The sequence below is a fragment of the Liolophura sinensis genome, chromosome 6, assembly GCF_032854445.1.
Source record: "Liolophura sinensis isolate JHLJ2023 chromosome 6, CUHK_Ljap_v2, whole genome shotgun sequence".
NCBI classification, from domain to species: domain Eukaryota; kingdom Metazoa; phylum Mollusca; class Polyplacophora; order Chitonida; family Chitonidae; genus Liolophura; species Liolophura sinensis.
In genome coordinates, this window is record NC_088300.1 from 25,773,541 (window position 1) to 25,792,162 (window position 18,622).

At 38.1% G+C, this 18,622-nt stretch overlaps 2 protein-coding genes across 2 annotated transcripts; both read right to left on the minus strand.

Annotated features, from left to right (window-relative positions):
• Positions 1-2,774: 2,774 nt before the first annotated feature.
• LOC135467043 (ubiquinol-cytochrome-c reductase complex assembly factor 2-like) lies at positions 2,775-3,152 on the minus strand. The gene has a single exon (XM_064744803.1). It carries the CDS (start codon positions 3,150-3,152, stop codon positions 2,775-2,777), a length of 378 nt encoding a protein of 125 aa, XP_064600873.1.
• Positions 3,149-17,667, minus strand: LOC135466320 (vesicular integral-membrane protein VIP36-like). Its single transcript, XM_064743744.1, has 9 exons — positions 17,539-17,667; positions 15,797-15,912; positions 15,341-15,455; positions 14,189-14,271; positions 13,389-13,550; positions 10,080-10,194; positions 7,804-7,859; positions 7,432-7,495; positions 3,149-6,325 (listed from the first exon to the last, which is right to left on the minus strand). The coding sequence occupies exons 2-9, from the start codon at positions 15,902-15,904 to the stop codon at positions 6,174-6,176; spliced, it is 855 nt and encodes a 284-aa protein (XP_064599814.1). The 5' UTR covers positions 15,905-15,912; positions 17,539-17,667; the 3' UTR covers positions 3,149-6,173.
• Positions 17,668-18,622: the final 955 nt, after the last annotated feature.

Genomic DNA, 18,622 nt, shown 5'->3' on the forward strand with positions numbered 1-18,622 from the left:
GGCTTGAAAATTTTGCAGAAAAATTCCCCATACCTGAACTCTGGCGAACAGCAATTCCAGGTTTTCTAGGTCACGTGGTTTAGCCGCCATATTGGATTTTATAGCAAATCGGTTAGACATCATCTTCACAGGAACCAGTGAACGAATGGTTCTAAAATTTCATATGTAGGTCGACCGTTGCCAGCTACAATAGGCTTGTTAACATCATTCACTTGCGATAAAAACTCTGAAAGCTTGCCACTGATCGACGGTGTGGCGTCACAACTAGTTTCGAAATCTAAATAGGTTTAGACTGACTCAGACTGGTGTGTTTCGGGTCGGTGATTCCGAATCTGGCTATTGTCTTTATGTCTGTCTTCTTAACCTTTTGAGATATAAAAGCTAATTATAGTTGGGTAATTTCCATTATTAACTCCAAAACTATGGGAGGCAGCAATCTGAAACTTGTACCAATTTATAACCCACCAACATGCTCTTTCTGATCCGTGCCAACGAATTTGATTAATTGTTCTCTCGCCAGAATTGTTTAATTTATTTATTTATTTGATTGGTGTTTTACGCCGTAATCAAGAATATTTCACTTATCCGACAGCAGCCAGCATTATGGTAGGAGGAAAACGGGCAGAGCCCGGGGGAATCCACGATCATCCGTAGTTTGCTGGAAGACTTTCCCACAAGCGGCTGAAGCGTTCAAATGACACCACGTTTTTGCAGAATTAGATATTTAAGGCAATTACATTAAATTACATACAACATCTGCACAGATATGTGCTCTTTCAACTTTCTTAGTTCTCTGGTGGTTTGTGTTTAACCTCCTTTTGGGAATTTGCACTGTGATTATACCCTTTAAGAACTGCATGCCCTGTAAACACAATGTTGGGCGGGATAAAATTTTCATGGACCATCACCCTGACCGAAGATGAAAAAAAATTCCAAACCTGGCTGACATTGATATAAGCTGTCCCATTCGAAAGCTTAAATGGCTGGATTACTATTTAAGGATGGGTTTCCAATGCTGGCTTGGACATATTACATTTCGGGCATTTTAGGGAATCGGTGGAGAGCAAAAATAAGGTAGGGTTCAAGTCTTTTTTTTTTTTTTTGTTTTTTTTTTTTTGTGAAATTGTCCGTGTGGAAGTCCATATGATCGAAGGTGGGTGTTACGGTAGGAACATCAAGCTTAGATTTGGGCAGCATTGCTATATGTAATCGTACAACCCATTCAGAAAATTTATGGACAGAGCAGCAGAGTGCATTAGGTCTAATACTATAAACTTAGTCCAGCTGCCAACTCACTCCATGCTAAAGCAATAGGATTAACATCTATACCTTAAAAAAAAAAAAACGGTGTTGTCATTTAAACACTTCTAGCGAGAAAACTATTGATCGTAGCTGAAATCTATGGCAGGCTAAGGAAAAAGCATGTCTCTGGTTACAATTTGGTACAATTTTTACATTTATAGCTCCAATAGATTTTGAGTTACAGGTCATTTAAATTATGTAACTAAATTTCAGTTTTTTTCCATTATCTCAAACAGTTAGAAAGGTAGGCAAAAAATAAAAGCAGATTTGGAATCAGTGGCTCAAAATACAACAGAATATGTTAAAAACAAATTAAAATTTCAAAACTAGTTGTAACATCACAACTTCGACCAATGGCAAGCTTCCACCAGAAGTCAATGATTTCTTCAAACATACTGTAACTAACAATGGTCTCCTTGCACATCAAATTTCAGAACAATCGTTTCGTGATTCTGGAGAAGATGTTTATTTATTTGATTGGTGTTTTACATCGTAGTCAAGAACATTTCACTTATACGACAGCGGCCAGAATTATGGTTGGAGGAAACCAGGCAGAGCCCGGGGGAACCCACAACCATCTGCAGGTGACTGGCAGACCTTCCCACTTACTGTCGGAGAGGAAGCCAGCATGAACTAGATTTAAACTCACAGCGACTGTATAGGAAGATGTTTACACGATTTCATACAAAATGCAATATGACCACCAAACCACATGACATGAGAACAATCGGTGCACAACTTCAGGTTATTATGGAATAATACTGCAAAATTTCAAGTCTATTGGTCAGGCGGTCTAGGCTGTAGGTGGCACATAAAATTGAATAAATCATAATTATAATCTGAACGAAAACACTACGTATCCCACAGGACTACCTGCATGGACTCCTAATTAAGCCATTTAACATTTTAACATGGCTACCAAATATAAAGTCTTTGTCATTAAGGTATTATCCAGTCAAGTCAAGAAGAGCAAGACATTTATCACATTTATAAGTGCAACCAACATTGTCATTTAAATGTTGCAGGACATACATAACTTCACATGAGTTATTCTGATACATGTAACAAAGACATTTATCAACATATCACACAAATTAGATCTTGCCACAGCATGGAAGGGTTGTTTTCAGTTTCATGCTTTTTTCTCAATCCATCTGCAAACATGGAGAGTCCTGTAGCAAACTGAACTGCAAAAGCACACGGTTTACATCTTTGATTTCTCCAAGTGACAAGGTGCATACAATGTCATCTTTGGGGTTTAAGGAATGGCAAATTAAAAATGCTGAGCCCACTCTGGTTTTACCGCATCTGTTTCTTTTCAGCGATTACATCACTGCTCAACTGTTAGTTTAGTGGTTTACTTTTCAGTTCAAAATAGATCGTCTAACTTAACAGTTCACCGTTCACTAAAGGCTGAAACTAAATAAGAAAACAGAAAAGTCACACTCAAGGGTAAGTAACTCTTTATCGTTCTACTGCGAACTGCTCTCGTCTTTTGTTGCCAGTTTTTTCTTCAGTCTTCTGAAAAATCCCGTGTCTTCTTCTTGGGTGACTTTAAGTCCCTCTGTAGACACAATGAGACTACAATCCTTAACAGGGATACCGACAGCTCCAGTAGTTATCACCCCTGATCGTGAATACATTGTTTTGTAATAGTTCGTGTTAATTCGATGTAAACTTTCGTACATTCTGTCACATTCTTGAACGTTGACATTTGTCGCTTCGCCGTGCTTGAATGCCAGAACGACTTTCTCTCGCAAGACTACCCCAAGATCTCTTCCAATTTTGCTTTTATCCAGCGGCCAGTCTTCACACAGTCGTAAGAAATTACGATATCTTGACGCCGCCATTTTCGTGCCAAATCGTGCTTTAAACCCTCCGCACAAAGAAAACCCTATCTACTAAGGGAGGTTACTCCCTACTATGACACGCAGATTTGCCCACAAAGTATTGTTATAAATGCATTTTATTTTCTGATACAAGATTTACAAAGTTGGAACAATGTTAACCGAATGAAATTAGCAAAACTGAAGAAATATTGCCTCATTCACAACTTCAGCTTACATACAAGCGTATGTTGGTGTGATATAAAGTACAAAACTAACAAAAGCTCTGATAACAGTACCTGACCATTGTAAAGAAGATCAAACAAAACAAAGTTCCACAATTTAACAATTTTTAAATGTAACACTGTTTCGGTCAGCAATCAGAACTAAAATGCAACACACTACAGTTAGCTAAATTAGTAAGGATTTATAACACCATTCTGTATATACAATCAAGCACCAATCATTAATCATTTCATTCCTATAAACTTATTTCATAAGCCTAATGAATTAATTTATACTCTCTTTTAAATGAATACTGCAGCTTTTATTAATACACCATAGGAGGGCACAGGTGATATCAATTTTGGACCACAGGCAATATAAAAAATCATGAACTAAGTCTACACCGGCATACATATGCACTAAATAATGCGTTTTCAAAAGTGCATTTTTAATCCTTGTCTTAAACAAGGATTACATTTACAACACTAGCACTAACGTCTCTAATCCCACCACCAGGACCCATTTGAAGTTCATACAACAACAAAATTGTAAAGTCAACTAGCACACAAAACCCACACTAAGGTATCAGTAATGCTATATGCCAATTATTAACATTGGGTACTAGTGCTTAATTTATACACAGGTATACAGGACAGCTCATGAGTGACGGATTAAATAGCACGCTTACCTGTCAACTAATTGATATGATTGTAGCTAAAGTTCCTGAATGTCTTTTTGTGAAATTGAACATTCTTATACGTTACATGAGAATTTTGCACATAAAAACATACACATACTTGGAAACGCCTAAAAAGTTTAGTCATTGCAAAACAGCCACACAAAAAGTTTTTTCTGTCTGTTTTTGTAACGTTTTGTAATTGCAAGAAATTCATTTATGTGAATTCAAAAGTGCCATACTTCATCATTTTGTGTGTCAACAATTTGGCACAGGCCAACAGACTCAAGGTGCATGGAAATATAAATATCAACTTTTGTACAAAAATCTCAAAATGTCTTCTTCTAACAACATCATCAACTTGCTAAATTGCGCCTTTCAAAATCGAAAAAATATGCGAGAAACCACAGAAGCCATTTGTTTTGTACAATTTCATACAAGTTTAACGTAGACTTATTTCATTATAGGCACTATAGTAACTAAGATCTTCAGTTGTGTATTTACACAATAAACTAAAACTGTAAATCAGTTCAACTTTTACCTATTGAGATCACACTTTTTGAACTACTGGTACTGGTAATTTTTTAAAGTGTATTTCATCAAAATCTGGTGAAGATGACCTGTACTGTTTCTGTATAGAAAAAAAAAGAAACTAAAGACAAAATTTTTAAAAAAAATATTAGAAATAAAAAAATATAATAATACAGAATACAGATAGAGTGAGTGAGTGCTTGGGGTTTAACGTCATGCTTAACAATTTTTCAGTCATATGATGACGAGAATACAGAATTGTTATACATGTAAAATAATGCAGAGGAAGTCGTAAATGTAATGATGACATATTTCATATTAGTACATATTGTTTGTTTCATCCAGGCTTTCTTTGCAGCATACAATATGAACTGTACACGCCATCAAATATGAAAGCATACTGACACAGGGCATATGCTGGCTCACTGAGATTTGTACAAAATGTTTAGCTGATTTAGTGACGAAAATTTTAATTTTGAACACTGGTTCTGGATTACATAGATTTAGTACATCAGTATTAACATGTGTATACATGTAATTCTGGAACAATTTTCCTAATGACCTCCTACGCAAAGATTAAATATTATATAACACACAGTGTTGCTGATATTTATCCAACCTATGATTCAACCCATCCTGTAGAATATTTCACTCATATATGACAGTTGTCAGGTTTAATGGTAGGGTAGATAACTGTACCTAGCCATGTGCCTGACTATCCATCTAATATAGGAGTGCTACAGAGATTACCAGGCAATTTAAACGCTGACCACCATACATTAGAAAAGAATCAATGATACTGTAGAACTCCACTTTGGCAATATTTGATGGAGAGATACTGTACACAAGGAATACATACATGCAGCTACGGGTTTCACATCAGTTTCCTTGCTGCAGTACCTATGAATATATGATTGTTGTCATACAAAAAATAGCATGACTAATAGCACAATAAACACTTGGCTAATATCTACGCCAGAATTGAACAGACAAGATTACCAACACTAAAGTTTTCAAATGCACACAAGTGAAAATTCTGTGACATCAACATGAATACCTTAGGTAAATGTATTATGTGTGTACTAAATCAACTTTAATTTTATAGAATTTTTCACCCAAGAAAATCTAAGGTGATTTTATAAAATAGTACTTGTACCAAAGGTCTGACATTCTGCCAAGCAATATGGTGTACATACATACTTCATAAAAATGAATGTTCACCACCTCCAATTTTATCTACAGCACAATTATCATACACTGCTTTCATTGTCTGAACTCAGAAATCAACTGAAACACACCCTAACCATACTAAAACCATTTACAAAAATAGCGGAGGCTTATGATTTATTATCATGAAACAGTGTATCAAAGTCATTGACAAAACATGACTTCCTTTATTACAAAAAACAAACAGGTATTGTTGCCAAAAATCAGAACAAAACATACTATTACCTTAAAACAATATTTGGTATTTGATGTTTTCTACTCTCTCACATTTCTTGTGCAAACTTTTTCCTTTTTTATTTAATTTCAACATGATACTGTTATGAATGATTATGGCTGAATACCACATCGTTGTGATTAAAGAAGGGATGATTTAATGATCAATGTTATTAATAGAATCGTTTGCGATTGTGTTGTTGTTTGTTTTGATACAAGACAAATCCAACCATTCCACACACTCCAACTCCAATGATGATTAAAATAATAAGAAGTAGTAACTTCCACCCGGAGAAAGAACTTGTTTTTGTATCGTCCACCCGATCTGAAAAAAATTCGCAAACAATTAAGAAATCACTCATCTGATACCAGTTACATGAGTAGAGAGAGTTACATCTGTGTTATATTATGCATTAAAAAAAAGATCAATAGCATATCAATAGCATTATATCAATAGCATGCTTGTCATAATGTAACATGTAATATTCAGAAGCCATCATAAGACAATAATATCACTCCTGGCTGATCTAAACATATCTTTTCTACAGACAGACTTCCTGTTAGCTGTCAGCTGAAGAGTTAGGCTCTGTAAGCACGATTTTGAAGTCTTGCTTTACATATTTATTGGATTGTTGCTGAACACCACAGTCTAAAATATTTCACACATCCTCTCCGGTTGTATATGGGAAGGTCTGCCAGTTACCTGCGGCTGATTGTGGGTTTCCCCCGGGCTCTGCCCTGTTTCCTCCCACCATAATGCTGGACACCGTCGTATAAGTGAAATATTCTTGAGTACGGCATAAAACACCAATCAAATAAATAAATAAAATATTTCTCATATAATATGGTAGTTAATTTTATGGGTGGAACTGAAAAATCCACAAGCGCTTGAACCATGGCTTATAACCATGTCATATATACAGGCAAAGATACAATGTATCAAACATATACACAGGATTTTCATATCTCTGACATCATCTACTTTATCGATCAATAAAATTTCACTAAAACTTTCATCACCTTATTCAGTAATGATTAGGCTTTCCGTTGGTATAAAATACACAGCATGTTTCACTCTGTTTCCACCAGAATCACACGTTTTATACACAATGACAGCCACCACAGATGGCCCAGTCGAAAAGTTCCTATGGTGAGGCACACACTGGACCCATATACATTTACTTTGACAAGAAACATCTAGTGACCCTAAAGGAACCTACAACCCTGAGGGACCCTTAAAACCCTGCGTGCTTTATGTTTACTTTGCCCAATACTTTCATTTCTAGCTCAATATGGCTTTTTATACACAATATGTTAAGGAAATGGAATAAAATAACTTTAATCTTGAAAAAAAAGAACTAATTGTTTATTTTTCTTCTGAAATATCTTTAACAAGAACCACCATTTGCTGGCCAAAGTGAGGCAACTTACCCCTTGCAGGTTCAGTATTTTGAGCAGATGGTAAAATTTTGCTGTAATCTAATGGATCATCTTTCTGTAAAAATAAACACAAAGAGAGAGGGCTTAAAGTACCTGTATGTTCGACATTCCTTATTTCAATGAGTTGATTTATGGGATTATAAAATATAGCACCCATTTTGGTTTGTTTTTTTATTTTTTGTTTTTTTCACTCTTTCTTTGATACATGAAGAACAATTTCAGAGAAAGAATTTTCAGACAAGACCATCCCGCACATGACCAGAGAGGCAATCAGCATAGAAAGGCTTTAGGAGGTTTCTTTGGAAGGTAGGATGATATCCTACTGGAAAAGGTAAACAACGACTTGCTTCATGCAACACTTACTTGATTTTCTGGAGCCTCCAGTTCATAAAGCTTTACAGAAATGATGTCATGGTTATCTGGCGAGGAAAAAAATATATACTCTGGATTTGGTCATCAGCAAAGCCTTCATTATAAGTACCTTATTTAAAGACATCCCGTAGTGTCACAGGATGTATTAAAACTAATTCTGGTTCCTTCATGTATTCTTTTGATTAGTGATTTCCACGAGACTCGAGAATATTTCAATTACATGTCAGCAGGCAATGACAAACCTTCTGATGCCAGGCCGCACTCAAGTTCGCAGGCACATGACTGGCAGACAAATTGAATTGAATACGGCCATGAGACTTGAGAATGTTCCAATTATATGTCAGCAGGCAATGACAAACCTTCTGATGCAAGGCCGTACCCAAGTTCACAGGCACATGACTGGCAGACAATTTAACTTGGATACGTCCATGAGACTCAAGAATATTCAAATTACATGTCAGCAGGCAATGACAAACCTTCTGATGCATAGCCGTACCCAAGTTCGCAGGCACATGACTGGCAGGCAAATTGATTTGGATAGGGCCATGAGACTCGAGAATGTTCCAATTATATGTCAGCAGGCAATGACAAACGTTCTGGTGCCAGGCCGTACCCAAGTTCGCAGGCACATGACTGGCAGACAAATTGAATTGAATACCACCATGAGGCTTGAGAATGTTCCAATTACATGTCAGCAGGCAATGACAAACCTTCTGATGCCAGGCCGTACCCAAGTTCGCAGGCACATGACTGGCAGACAATTTGGCTTGGATACAGCCATGAGACTCGAGAATGTTCCAATTATATGTCAGCAGGCAATGACAAACCTTCTGATGCCAGGCCGTACCCAAGTTCGCAGGCACATGACTGGCAGACAAATTGAACTGAATACGGCCATGAGACTTGAGAATGTTCCAATTACATGTCAGCAGGCAATGACAAACCTTCTGATGCCAGGCCGTGCCCAAGTTCGCAGGCACATGACTGGCAGACAAATTGACTTGGATACGGCCATGAGACTCGAGAATGTTCCAATTATATGTCAGCAGGCAATGACAAACCTTCTGATGCAAGGCCGTACCCAAGTTCGCAGGCACATGACTGGCAGACAATTTGACTTGAATATGGCCATGAGAGTCGAGAATGTTCCAATTATATGTCAGCAGGCAATGACAAACCTTCTGATGCCAGGCCGTACCCAAGTTTGCAGGTACATGACTGGCAGACAATTTGGCTTGGATACGGCCATGAGACAAAGAGAATGTTCCAATTATATGTCAGCAGGCAATGACAAACCTTCTGATGCCAGGCCGTACCCAAGTTCGCAGGTACATGACTGGCAGACAAATTGACTTGGATACGGCCATGAGACAAAGAGAATATTCCAATTATATGTCAGCAGGCAATGACAAACCTTCTGATGCCAGGCCGTACCCAAGTTCGCAGGCACATGACTGGCAGACAATTTGACTTGGATACGGCCATGAGACAAAGAGAATATTCCAATTATATGTCAGCAGGCAATGACAAACCTTCTGATGCATAGCCGTACCCAAGTTCGCAGACACATGACTGGCAGACAATTTGACTTGGATACGGCCACGAGACAAAGAGAATATTCCAATTATATGTCAGCAGGCAATGACAAACCTTCTGATGCCAGGCCGTACCCAAGTTCGCAGGCACATGACTGGCAGACAAATTGACTTGAATACCACCATGAGACAAAGAGAATATTCCAACTATATGTCAGCAGGCAATGACAAACCTTCTGATGCCAGGCCGTACCCAAGTTCGCAGGCACATGACTGGCAGACAATTTGACTTGGATACGGCCATGAGACAAAGAGAATATTCCAATTACATGTCAGCAGGTAATGACAAACCTTCTGATTGACGTCACTGCCTGCTGACGTATAATTGAAAAATTCTTGTTGAAGTGTTAGTGGTCTGTAGACAGGGAACCTTGATCATTTACAGATATATATATATATTTGAATGTACATATGGTAGTGCATTCTCAGAATATGGTAGCATGTTTATTAAATATTTTCAAAACAGTAATTATTTACAGATATACACCTAGGCCTGTACATATGGTATTATGTTCTCAGAATATTTTCAAAACACTTACTGGAAGATTATTTACAGATAAACACACCATACATGTACATGTACACATAGTGTTATGTTCTTAGAATTTGGTAACATGTTTGTTTTCAAAACAGTTACTGGAACAGGGCAATTTAAGCTTTATTTTAAATTACCTGCCAATTCTCCTGTTGCAGCTGATATTCCAAAAAAATATCCTGTTGGTAGTTTTACCCCAGTTGACGTGAAACACTCTTTCCATTCACCATTCCCCTCAATATCTGTTGAAACCTACATGAGGGTAAAAACCACATACATTTTGAAGAAATGCACTGATTATTTTTCAATATGCAATTGCCTAAAAAAATTCAAGTTGAACAGTTGTTTCTCTGAATTGTCACTTCCAACATTATTTCAGCAATTCAGCTGGCTGGAACATTATTGGCCATTTTTTTGTGATGCTGCTTGACTGAACATCATGCTAAAGATACCAGACAATCCAACCTGTCAAGCTATTTGACTCCACGGGCCATTTTCTCAAGCAACTTAAGACTTAAATCATAAATATCAAATCCCTAAAAAACCCAAACTCAGAACAGGAAAGAAATCAAACAGTGGATAGTACATTGTTTTTTTTTTGCAGTAAAGAATCAATGTACAAATTTTTAGCCTTCTAAAGCAAAACATTTTATTTGTAGACGTTTGAATTTTTGACTTTAAGACGTTTGATAAATATGGGCACTAAATACCAACTCCTCGGAGGGGATGATGGTCTTTGCTGTAAATCTTGAGTTACTGTATGATGTTTGGATTTAACATTATAAGATGGCTGCAGAGGGACAGTATAAACCAGCTTGTCTTTGATGAATGTATACATGTATGTATGTCTGCTTGGGGTTTAATGTCGTACCAAACAATTTTTAGTCATATGGCGACGCAGAGCCATTAGGTGTGTGTGCATAGCCTGTGGTCTTCTTGTGGCAGGGACCGGCCTGGATAGCACAGTTGGTAGAGCGTCCGTTTCGGGACCGGTAGATCCAGGATCAATCCTTGGTCGAGTCACACCTAAGACTTTAAAAGAGGAAGTTGTAACTTCCTCGCTTGGCGTTCAGCATGAAGGGGATAGTGCAACGACTGGTTGACCCGTATCAGTATAATGGCTCGGGCAGGGCGGCTTACTTGCCTTCGGTAAGTCGTCTCAGTGATGCAGCACTAAATAAAAGAGCGGTGGAAATCCGTCCTGCAACAAGGAGGCACAATTACACGTGCATGCACCCTAATGATTCCTTCGTCGTCATATGACTGAAAAATTGTTGAGTACGACGTTAAACCCCAAGCACTCACTCACTCACTCTTGTGGCAGGACGCCTCCATGTCGCCAAAATGATCAGTATCATGTGGGAGATACCAGTAATAACACTCTGCTTCCTTGCTTTAAATTCTCAGTGCTGAGGGCCAAAAAGGGCAGTGACAAGTACCATTTTTAAAGTCTTTCGTGTGACTCGACCTAGGTTTAATCCTGCGTCTCGTGACTTCAAGACCGACGCTCTAACCAAAAGGCCACAGAAGCAGTCTGCTGTCAGCAGTCTACTTGATACATGGACAGTTTCCAGTCTACCATTACTACATTGTGATATCAGATGGCTATATACATTATGCTTTTAGGATAGAGACAGCAGCCAGCTTACGGTAAATGACCTAGAGTTTCGCTTGTGCTAGCACTGTGTGCGAGCCCGGCATATCGGGAGTCAGACAGGTGTTGCTGATGTATCAGAAGTTCACACAACACCGACTGGCTATATATCAAAACAAAGAGCATGTTTTATGATTACCAGTATGCAAATATGCCCAGGTGTCACCAGCCAGATGGTAAGATTATTTTTTTGCCTTTGGTCGGCAAAAATCATGCCATCAACGAGTATAGCAGACACGTAGAGATTTTGAGACAGGTGACTGTAAGTTTAAACATTGTTTGTGTCATCATCTGCTGGTAATTGGCAAGTAAGGATTTGCCCAGTGCTAAGTCCTGTAATAGCTTTGTATGTGAAGAGCTCTGCATGCATATTAATGGATATCTGACATGCCACTCCACATGTGCAAAGGTACTGGGTGGTCAAGCTCAGCAATCTCCCAGGAGTTTTCTCCTGGATTCCCTTTCATCATAAAACGGCGATCATACAATAATCAAGGTGCACCTTTTGTGAAATAAACCTTTATGTACTAAATCCATCACAATTAAAACTGAGGAAAATGAACTGTTGGTGGCAGGAGCATAGACTAACAGCTCAATGAAGCGTGAGCTTGTGAATTTTATTCGAGGATTGTCCATATAATCCCCTGACCACCACCGATGCCCTCCCAAGGTACCCGGTCAGAAATAAGAACAATCAACGCAACAAATCCTGGGATACCAGATGGCTGGAGAGGACCAGTAACAGGCTTACATTAGTGTGTTATCATGGTACCAGATTGCTAGAGAGGACCAGCAACAGGCTTACATTAGTGTGTTATCATGGTACCAGATGGCTAGAGAGGGTCAGGGACAGACTCACCTTTAGTGTCTTATCATGGTACCAGATGGCTGGAGAGGACCAGTAACAGGCTTACAGTAGTGTGTTATCATAGAACCAGATGGCTAGAGAGGGTCAGGGACAGGCCCACCTTTAGTGTATTATCATGGTACCAGATTGCTAGAGAGGACCAGCAACAGGCTTACATTAGTGTGTTATCATGGTACCAGATTGCTAGAGAGGACCAGCAACAGGCTTACCTTTAGTGTATTATCATGGTACAATATGGCTAGAGAGGTCCAGCGACAGGCTTACTTTTAGTGTATTATCATGGTACAAGATGGCTAGAGAGGTCCAGCGACAGGCTTACCTTTAGTGTATTATCATGGTACCAGATTGCTAGAGAGGACCAGCGACAGGCTTACCTTTAGTGTATTATCATGGTACCAGACTGCTAGAGAGGACCAGCAACAGGCTTACCTTCAGTGTATTATCATGGTACTAGATGGCTAGAGAGAACCAGCAACAGGCCCACCTTTAGTGTATTATCATGGTAGAAGATTGCTAGAGAGGACTTGTGGCAGGCTTACCTTTAGTGTATTATCAAGGTACCAGATGACTAGAGAGGACCAGCAACAGGCTTACCTTTAGGGTATTATCATGGTACCAGATGGCTAGAGAGGACCAGCGACAGGCTTACCTTTAGTGTATTATCATGGTACAAGATGGCTAGAGAGGTCCAGCAACAGGCTTACCTTTAGTGTATTATCATGGTACAAGATGGCCAGAGGGGTCCAGCGACAGGCTTACCTTTAGTGTATTATCATGGTACCAGATTGCTAGAGAGGACCAGCGACAGGCTCACCTTTAGTGTATTATCATGGTACAAGATGGCTAGAGAGGTCCAGCGACAGGCTCACCTTTAGTGTATTATCATGGTACAAGATGGCTAGAGAGGTCCAGCGACAGGCTTACCTTTAGTGTATTATCATGGTACCGGACGGCTATAAACGTCTCCACATCTTTGTTCCTGAATGAAGATTCACAGCCATTGAGTTGGGTAAGGGTGCCATCCTGGTCATGATCATAGTGCACGGTACCATTACTCACCATAGCTGATATATAGGGGTGAGTGTGCTGTCAAGGAAACGCAATGGTCAGTAGCAGTAAGAAAGGTATGCCATGACGTAGTAAACAATATAAAAAGTCACTTGAAAATTTTGTGCTGTTTGAATGATCAACTTCTGTCGTCTTGATCGCAGGATATCTCTGGACTTCGCTTGAACAAACACAGAGTGGAACTGATGGCATTTTTTTTCGCTGGTCAAAGCTAGATGTTACAAAAACTATGACCACTGTACTTTACGAATGATCTACAATCAAGGAGAGACAAATGACTGTTTCAATACACCACCAATAATCATACAGTTTTAAAGTGAATGAGAGCAAAAATGTTTAACCAATGTACATTATGTAACAGAATACCTTTTAAGAGCCAGATCAAAATCTTGAAGTACTATCGTTGATTTTATAACCGAGATTTTCAAGGAGATCATACAACCATAAATTTCATCCACGACTAACCTACCCAGTTTTCCTGATTCTGAGAGTTCTATTGATTTTAGAAAAGTGTTTTGAGGTTTACTTGGAAGATGGGATGATACTCTACTGGGAAATTTAATGTTTAGGCACTAAAAATAGTATTTTGTGACATTTACTTGCCTCTAAAAATGCACTTTTGTGGGCGAAATTTTAGGTCGTTTAGGGGAACTCACCTGATGTGGTCCATTGTGATTGCTATAGGTATCCATGAATATAGCCAACCCACTGAAAAAGTCTTTGCTGCCAAATACTGGACCTGATTTATGAACAGAGAAAGGACAGCCACTGTAGACTTAGAAACAGTGATAATGACTATCTTAACACTACATGTATTTGGTAAAGCAAAGTGATCCAATAGCATGAAAAACAAAGTCACATAAATCATGTTCAATGGGTCCGGATTGAATCTACATAAAAGAAAGTCACATAAATCATGTTCAACAGGTTCGGATTGAATCTACATAAAACAAAGTCACATAAATCATGTTCAACAGGTCCGGATTGAATCTACATAAAACAAAGTCACATAAATCATGTTCAACAGGTTCGGATTGAATCTACATAAAACAAAGTCACATAAATCATGTTCAACAGGTTCGGATTGAATCTACATAAAACAAAGTCACATAAATCATGTTCAACAGGTTCGGATTGAATCTACGTAAAACAAAGTCACATAAATGATGATCAACAGGTCCGGATTGAATCTACAAAAAAGAAAGTCACATATACCATGTTCAACAGGTGCGGATTGAATCTACATAAAAGAAAGTCACACATATCATGTTCAACAAGTCCGGATTGAATCTACAAAAAAGAAAGTCACAATCATTTTCAATGGGTGCTGGATTGAATCTACAGACAATGAACAAACAACATCAGTATCTACTATAGCACAATTTTGAGTTTTAAATTCATAACAAAAAATTCATCACTAATAGACATTCTCTCTGTATGCTTTTTAACTGACACAAGGTTTTTTAAAGAATTTTAAATACTGGGCCGTGATACAGATGTAAACTTGAGCTTGAAACTTGAAGTTGCTCTAATGGTATCAATGCATATAAAAATAAACAGATTTGGGTAATTCCCATGTTCATAACTTTAACAATGTGAAACAGTGTACATTTAAATGTAATATATATATACATATATATATACTATACTATACTATACTATACTATACTAGATATACATATATATATAAGGGAGTCATCATGAGAATCATATTCTCAGATTCGCGTTGAAGGTAAAGTCCAGCAATTGCTGTTGGTCAACTAGAGAACCCCTCATTACATTAAATATGCATAAGCTCAAATGATTACCTGGCTGCATTCTGTCTCTTGTGTACCATATCGCAAACCCATCCCCAAACAGACTTTTCCCAGATCCATGAACCTTGAAATGGACATGAAGCTCCCAATTCCTGATGAAACAAGGCTGTAAAACAGAATTATAGATCCACCATATCATAACTAAATATCACAAATTAATGTTTGGGGTAAAATTAATTAACACTTCACTCATACTGCAATAACACTTTTGGGGCAATTCTGATGTTCGGCAGAATGCAGGAAATTACAAAACCGAAAATCTGTACTAAATCATTCAGCAACAATTTTACAGTGAAAATGTACAGTGCCCTTGATAATCTCTCAGTTTTACACTACATGATACTATTTGCATAAGTATAACAGTATATGGTAATTTGTAACTCAAATTAGCTGTTTTTTTTCAAAATCCCCAGCATCCACAGGAAACATAAAATCACTTAAACTCACCAAACTATTCCAAATACTTCCTTGTTGACTTTGTCTGTCAGACGTCAACCGTATAAAGTTATTTGTCACCATTGTACTGCCATAGAAATCCCACAATGGCACATTCATCCCAGACCCTGAAAACAAATAGGGGCACAAATGTACTCTTCTCCCTAGAAGTATGCATGTAAAACCATCAGCTCTGTTTGAAAGTGAAACAAAACCAACATCAGCAAAATGACCACTGAAAACAATAAGCAATACTACAAATTAACATACTATTTATTTAAATTTTTTTCTTGACATGATTTTTATTCTCCTAATTTCCTGAAGTTTGATATGTAAATGGCTTTTATAGATCAAACTGACATTGTTGGATTCAAATGAAAGTGATGTAACTCTTAATCAATTACTTTCAACCTGAAAAGTTTATTTGTGCTATGTGTACCTATATGCCCATAAACAAGCTCCCTTAATATTAAATACCATGTTTGGAGTAAAAACAAGGTTTGTGATGTACATGAAACCAAACGTATGTTGTAGATCTTAAACTTCAAACAATGAACTGCACATTTGTATTCTGTTTTTTATCATTTTAATCCTGCCCCTATTTCTATGTCAGCGTAATCCTTTACGAAAACATGGAAAGTTTACTTCAGCTACATTCAAAACTATTTATTTATTTATTTATTTATTTGATTGGTGTTTTACGCCGTACTCAAGAATATTTCACTTATACGACGGCGGCCAGCATTATGGTGGGAGGAAACGGGGCAGAACCTGGGGGAAACTCACGACCATCCGCAGGTTGCTGTAGGACCTTCCCACATACTGCCGGAGAGGAAGCCAGCATGAGCTGGACTTGAACTCATAGCGACCTCATTTGTGAGATACTCCTGGGTCATTGAGCAGCGCTAGCGCACTAACCAACTGGGCCACGGAGGCCCCCCATTCAAAGCTACACACAATCTTGATTTCATTATAAGCAGAATCGGCACTTTAGGAGTTCATGCAGATATTGACGAGACAGGGTGGGGATATCTACAGTATTTGCTAGACTGAATATTCATCTCGCATACCCAGGCCTGCTGGCTCAACAGCACCTGTAGTTAGTTCACAAGAGCCTCCACCCTGTTTTTTAACACTTGGGTTAACTCCTGAAATGCCGACTCATTAAAGGTTTATTAATAATTACTGATAACAATTAGTGTGGATTTTGCCAAAAGGTCTCACATACACATGAAGGCACACTATTGGCTTTTCTCAGCTAGACAGACCGCGTGACTCGCAATTTCCCGTTTACATCAAAGCTCCCATATTACAAACGATTGAAAAGCAGATAGTGCACCTAGCTCCACATACAGCACTGAAATTTAGGCCACAGCAAAATAGTTATTTTCACTGTATCAACAAATACCGTAAGTCAACAAGTTTTAATGTCCTTTGTACTTGTTACTCTGACGTTAAAGATTTAAAACGACTGATGGCCTGAACACGCCCTCTTGAACTTGTACCAAACGAAGTATATTAATAAAAAATGCTTCAATTTATGTATTACCCATCTATTTTTTACCATTGAGACAGATCAACGCAGAAAATATACAATAAATATTGCTGAAAGATTATCCTGCCGCACTGTTTTCTAACAATAGCCATGATCAGTTCAAAAACCGGTACATCAAAGCAAGGTTATCACTGGGTGCTCAGTTTTCGTGAAAGACACATCAGCATCCTTGTGGGTATAAACCAGGTATAAAGCTTACCCTGGTACGGTTTCACCAAAGAGTGTTCTCTCTTCAAATAATCATTGGTGTCGAACCCAGTTAACGCTGGACAAAAGTTGATCAAAACCAACACGAGAATCGCCAAAAACTTCGACAGAAAATTCTCCATGTTGCCACCCGTCATCTCTGCAATAGTCAAATCGGTATCTTCTTAGAGTTACCTGCCCTTGGGTGAAACCTTTCCTTTCAAGAAACAAGATTTTTAACGCCTCCAATTGAAAAAGCACCTTTTAGAGCAATCTTTTGTACTGTATCTGGAGAATCAATAAGTGCATCTTAACTTACCAACATCCTTAAACCGTTTGTGTCTTCTTGTAACTGATCGCATGTTTCTAGTGGTATGAGTTCGAATCCGACTTATGCCATGGTATACATTGTAAAAAGAGAGGCATGTGATCTTGTGAGATTTTAGGTGCTAATATCCATACATGCTTAAATCAAAGAGATCGAATAATGGATACTTGAATGGAAATATTGGATGAAATCTTTCCTTTCAAGAAACAAGATTTTTAACGGCTCCAACAGAAAAAGCACCTTTTAGAACAACCTTTTGTATTGTATATGGAGAATCAATAAATGCATCTTAACTTACCAACATCCTTAAACTGTTTGTATCTCCTTGTAACTGATCGCATGTTTCTAGTGGTATGAGTTTGAATCCGACTTATGCCATAGTACAAATTTTAAAAAGAGGCATGTGAGTGGGTGAGTGAGTGAAAGTTTTAACATTGCTTTCAACTATATTTCAGTTTTATCGCGACAATAAAACGTCAAGCAGTCAATCTACTACAGATAAGTCATTTACTAGTCAGTCAAAAGGGCATCAGAAGTTACATAACAAACACAGATGGTAGTTTAAAATCACACCTTTCCTACCACACCAATGACAGAGAGAAAATCAAAAATAGTATCACTTTCTACAGAATTGAAAAGTTCTGCAAGAGGGTTCACGGGATAAAAAGAAGCTCGCGCAGGAACAAAATCGCCACAGTCAAGCAATATGTGCTTGACTGTGAAACGTTGATCTCAAGCAAAACAATGAGAAGCATCTTCTCCTTTCAAC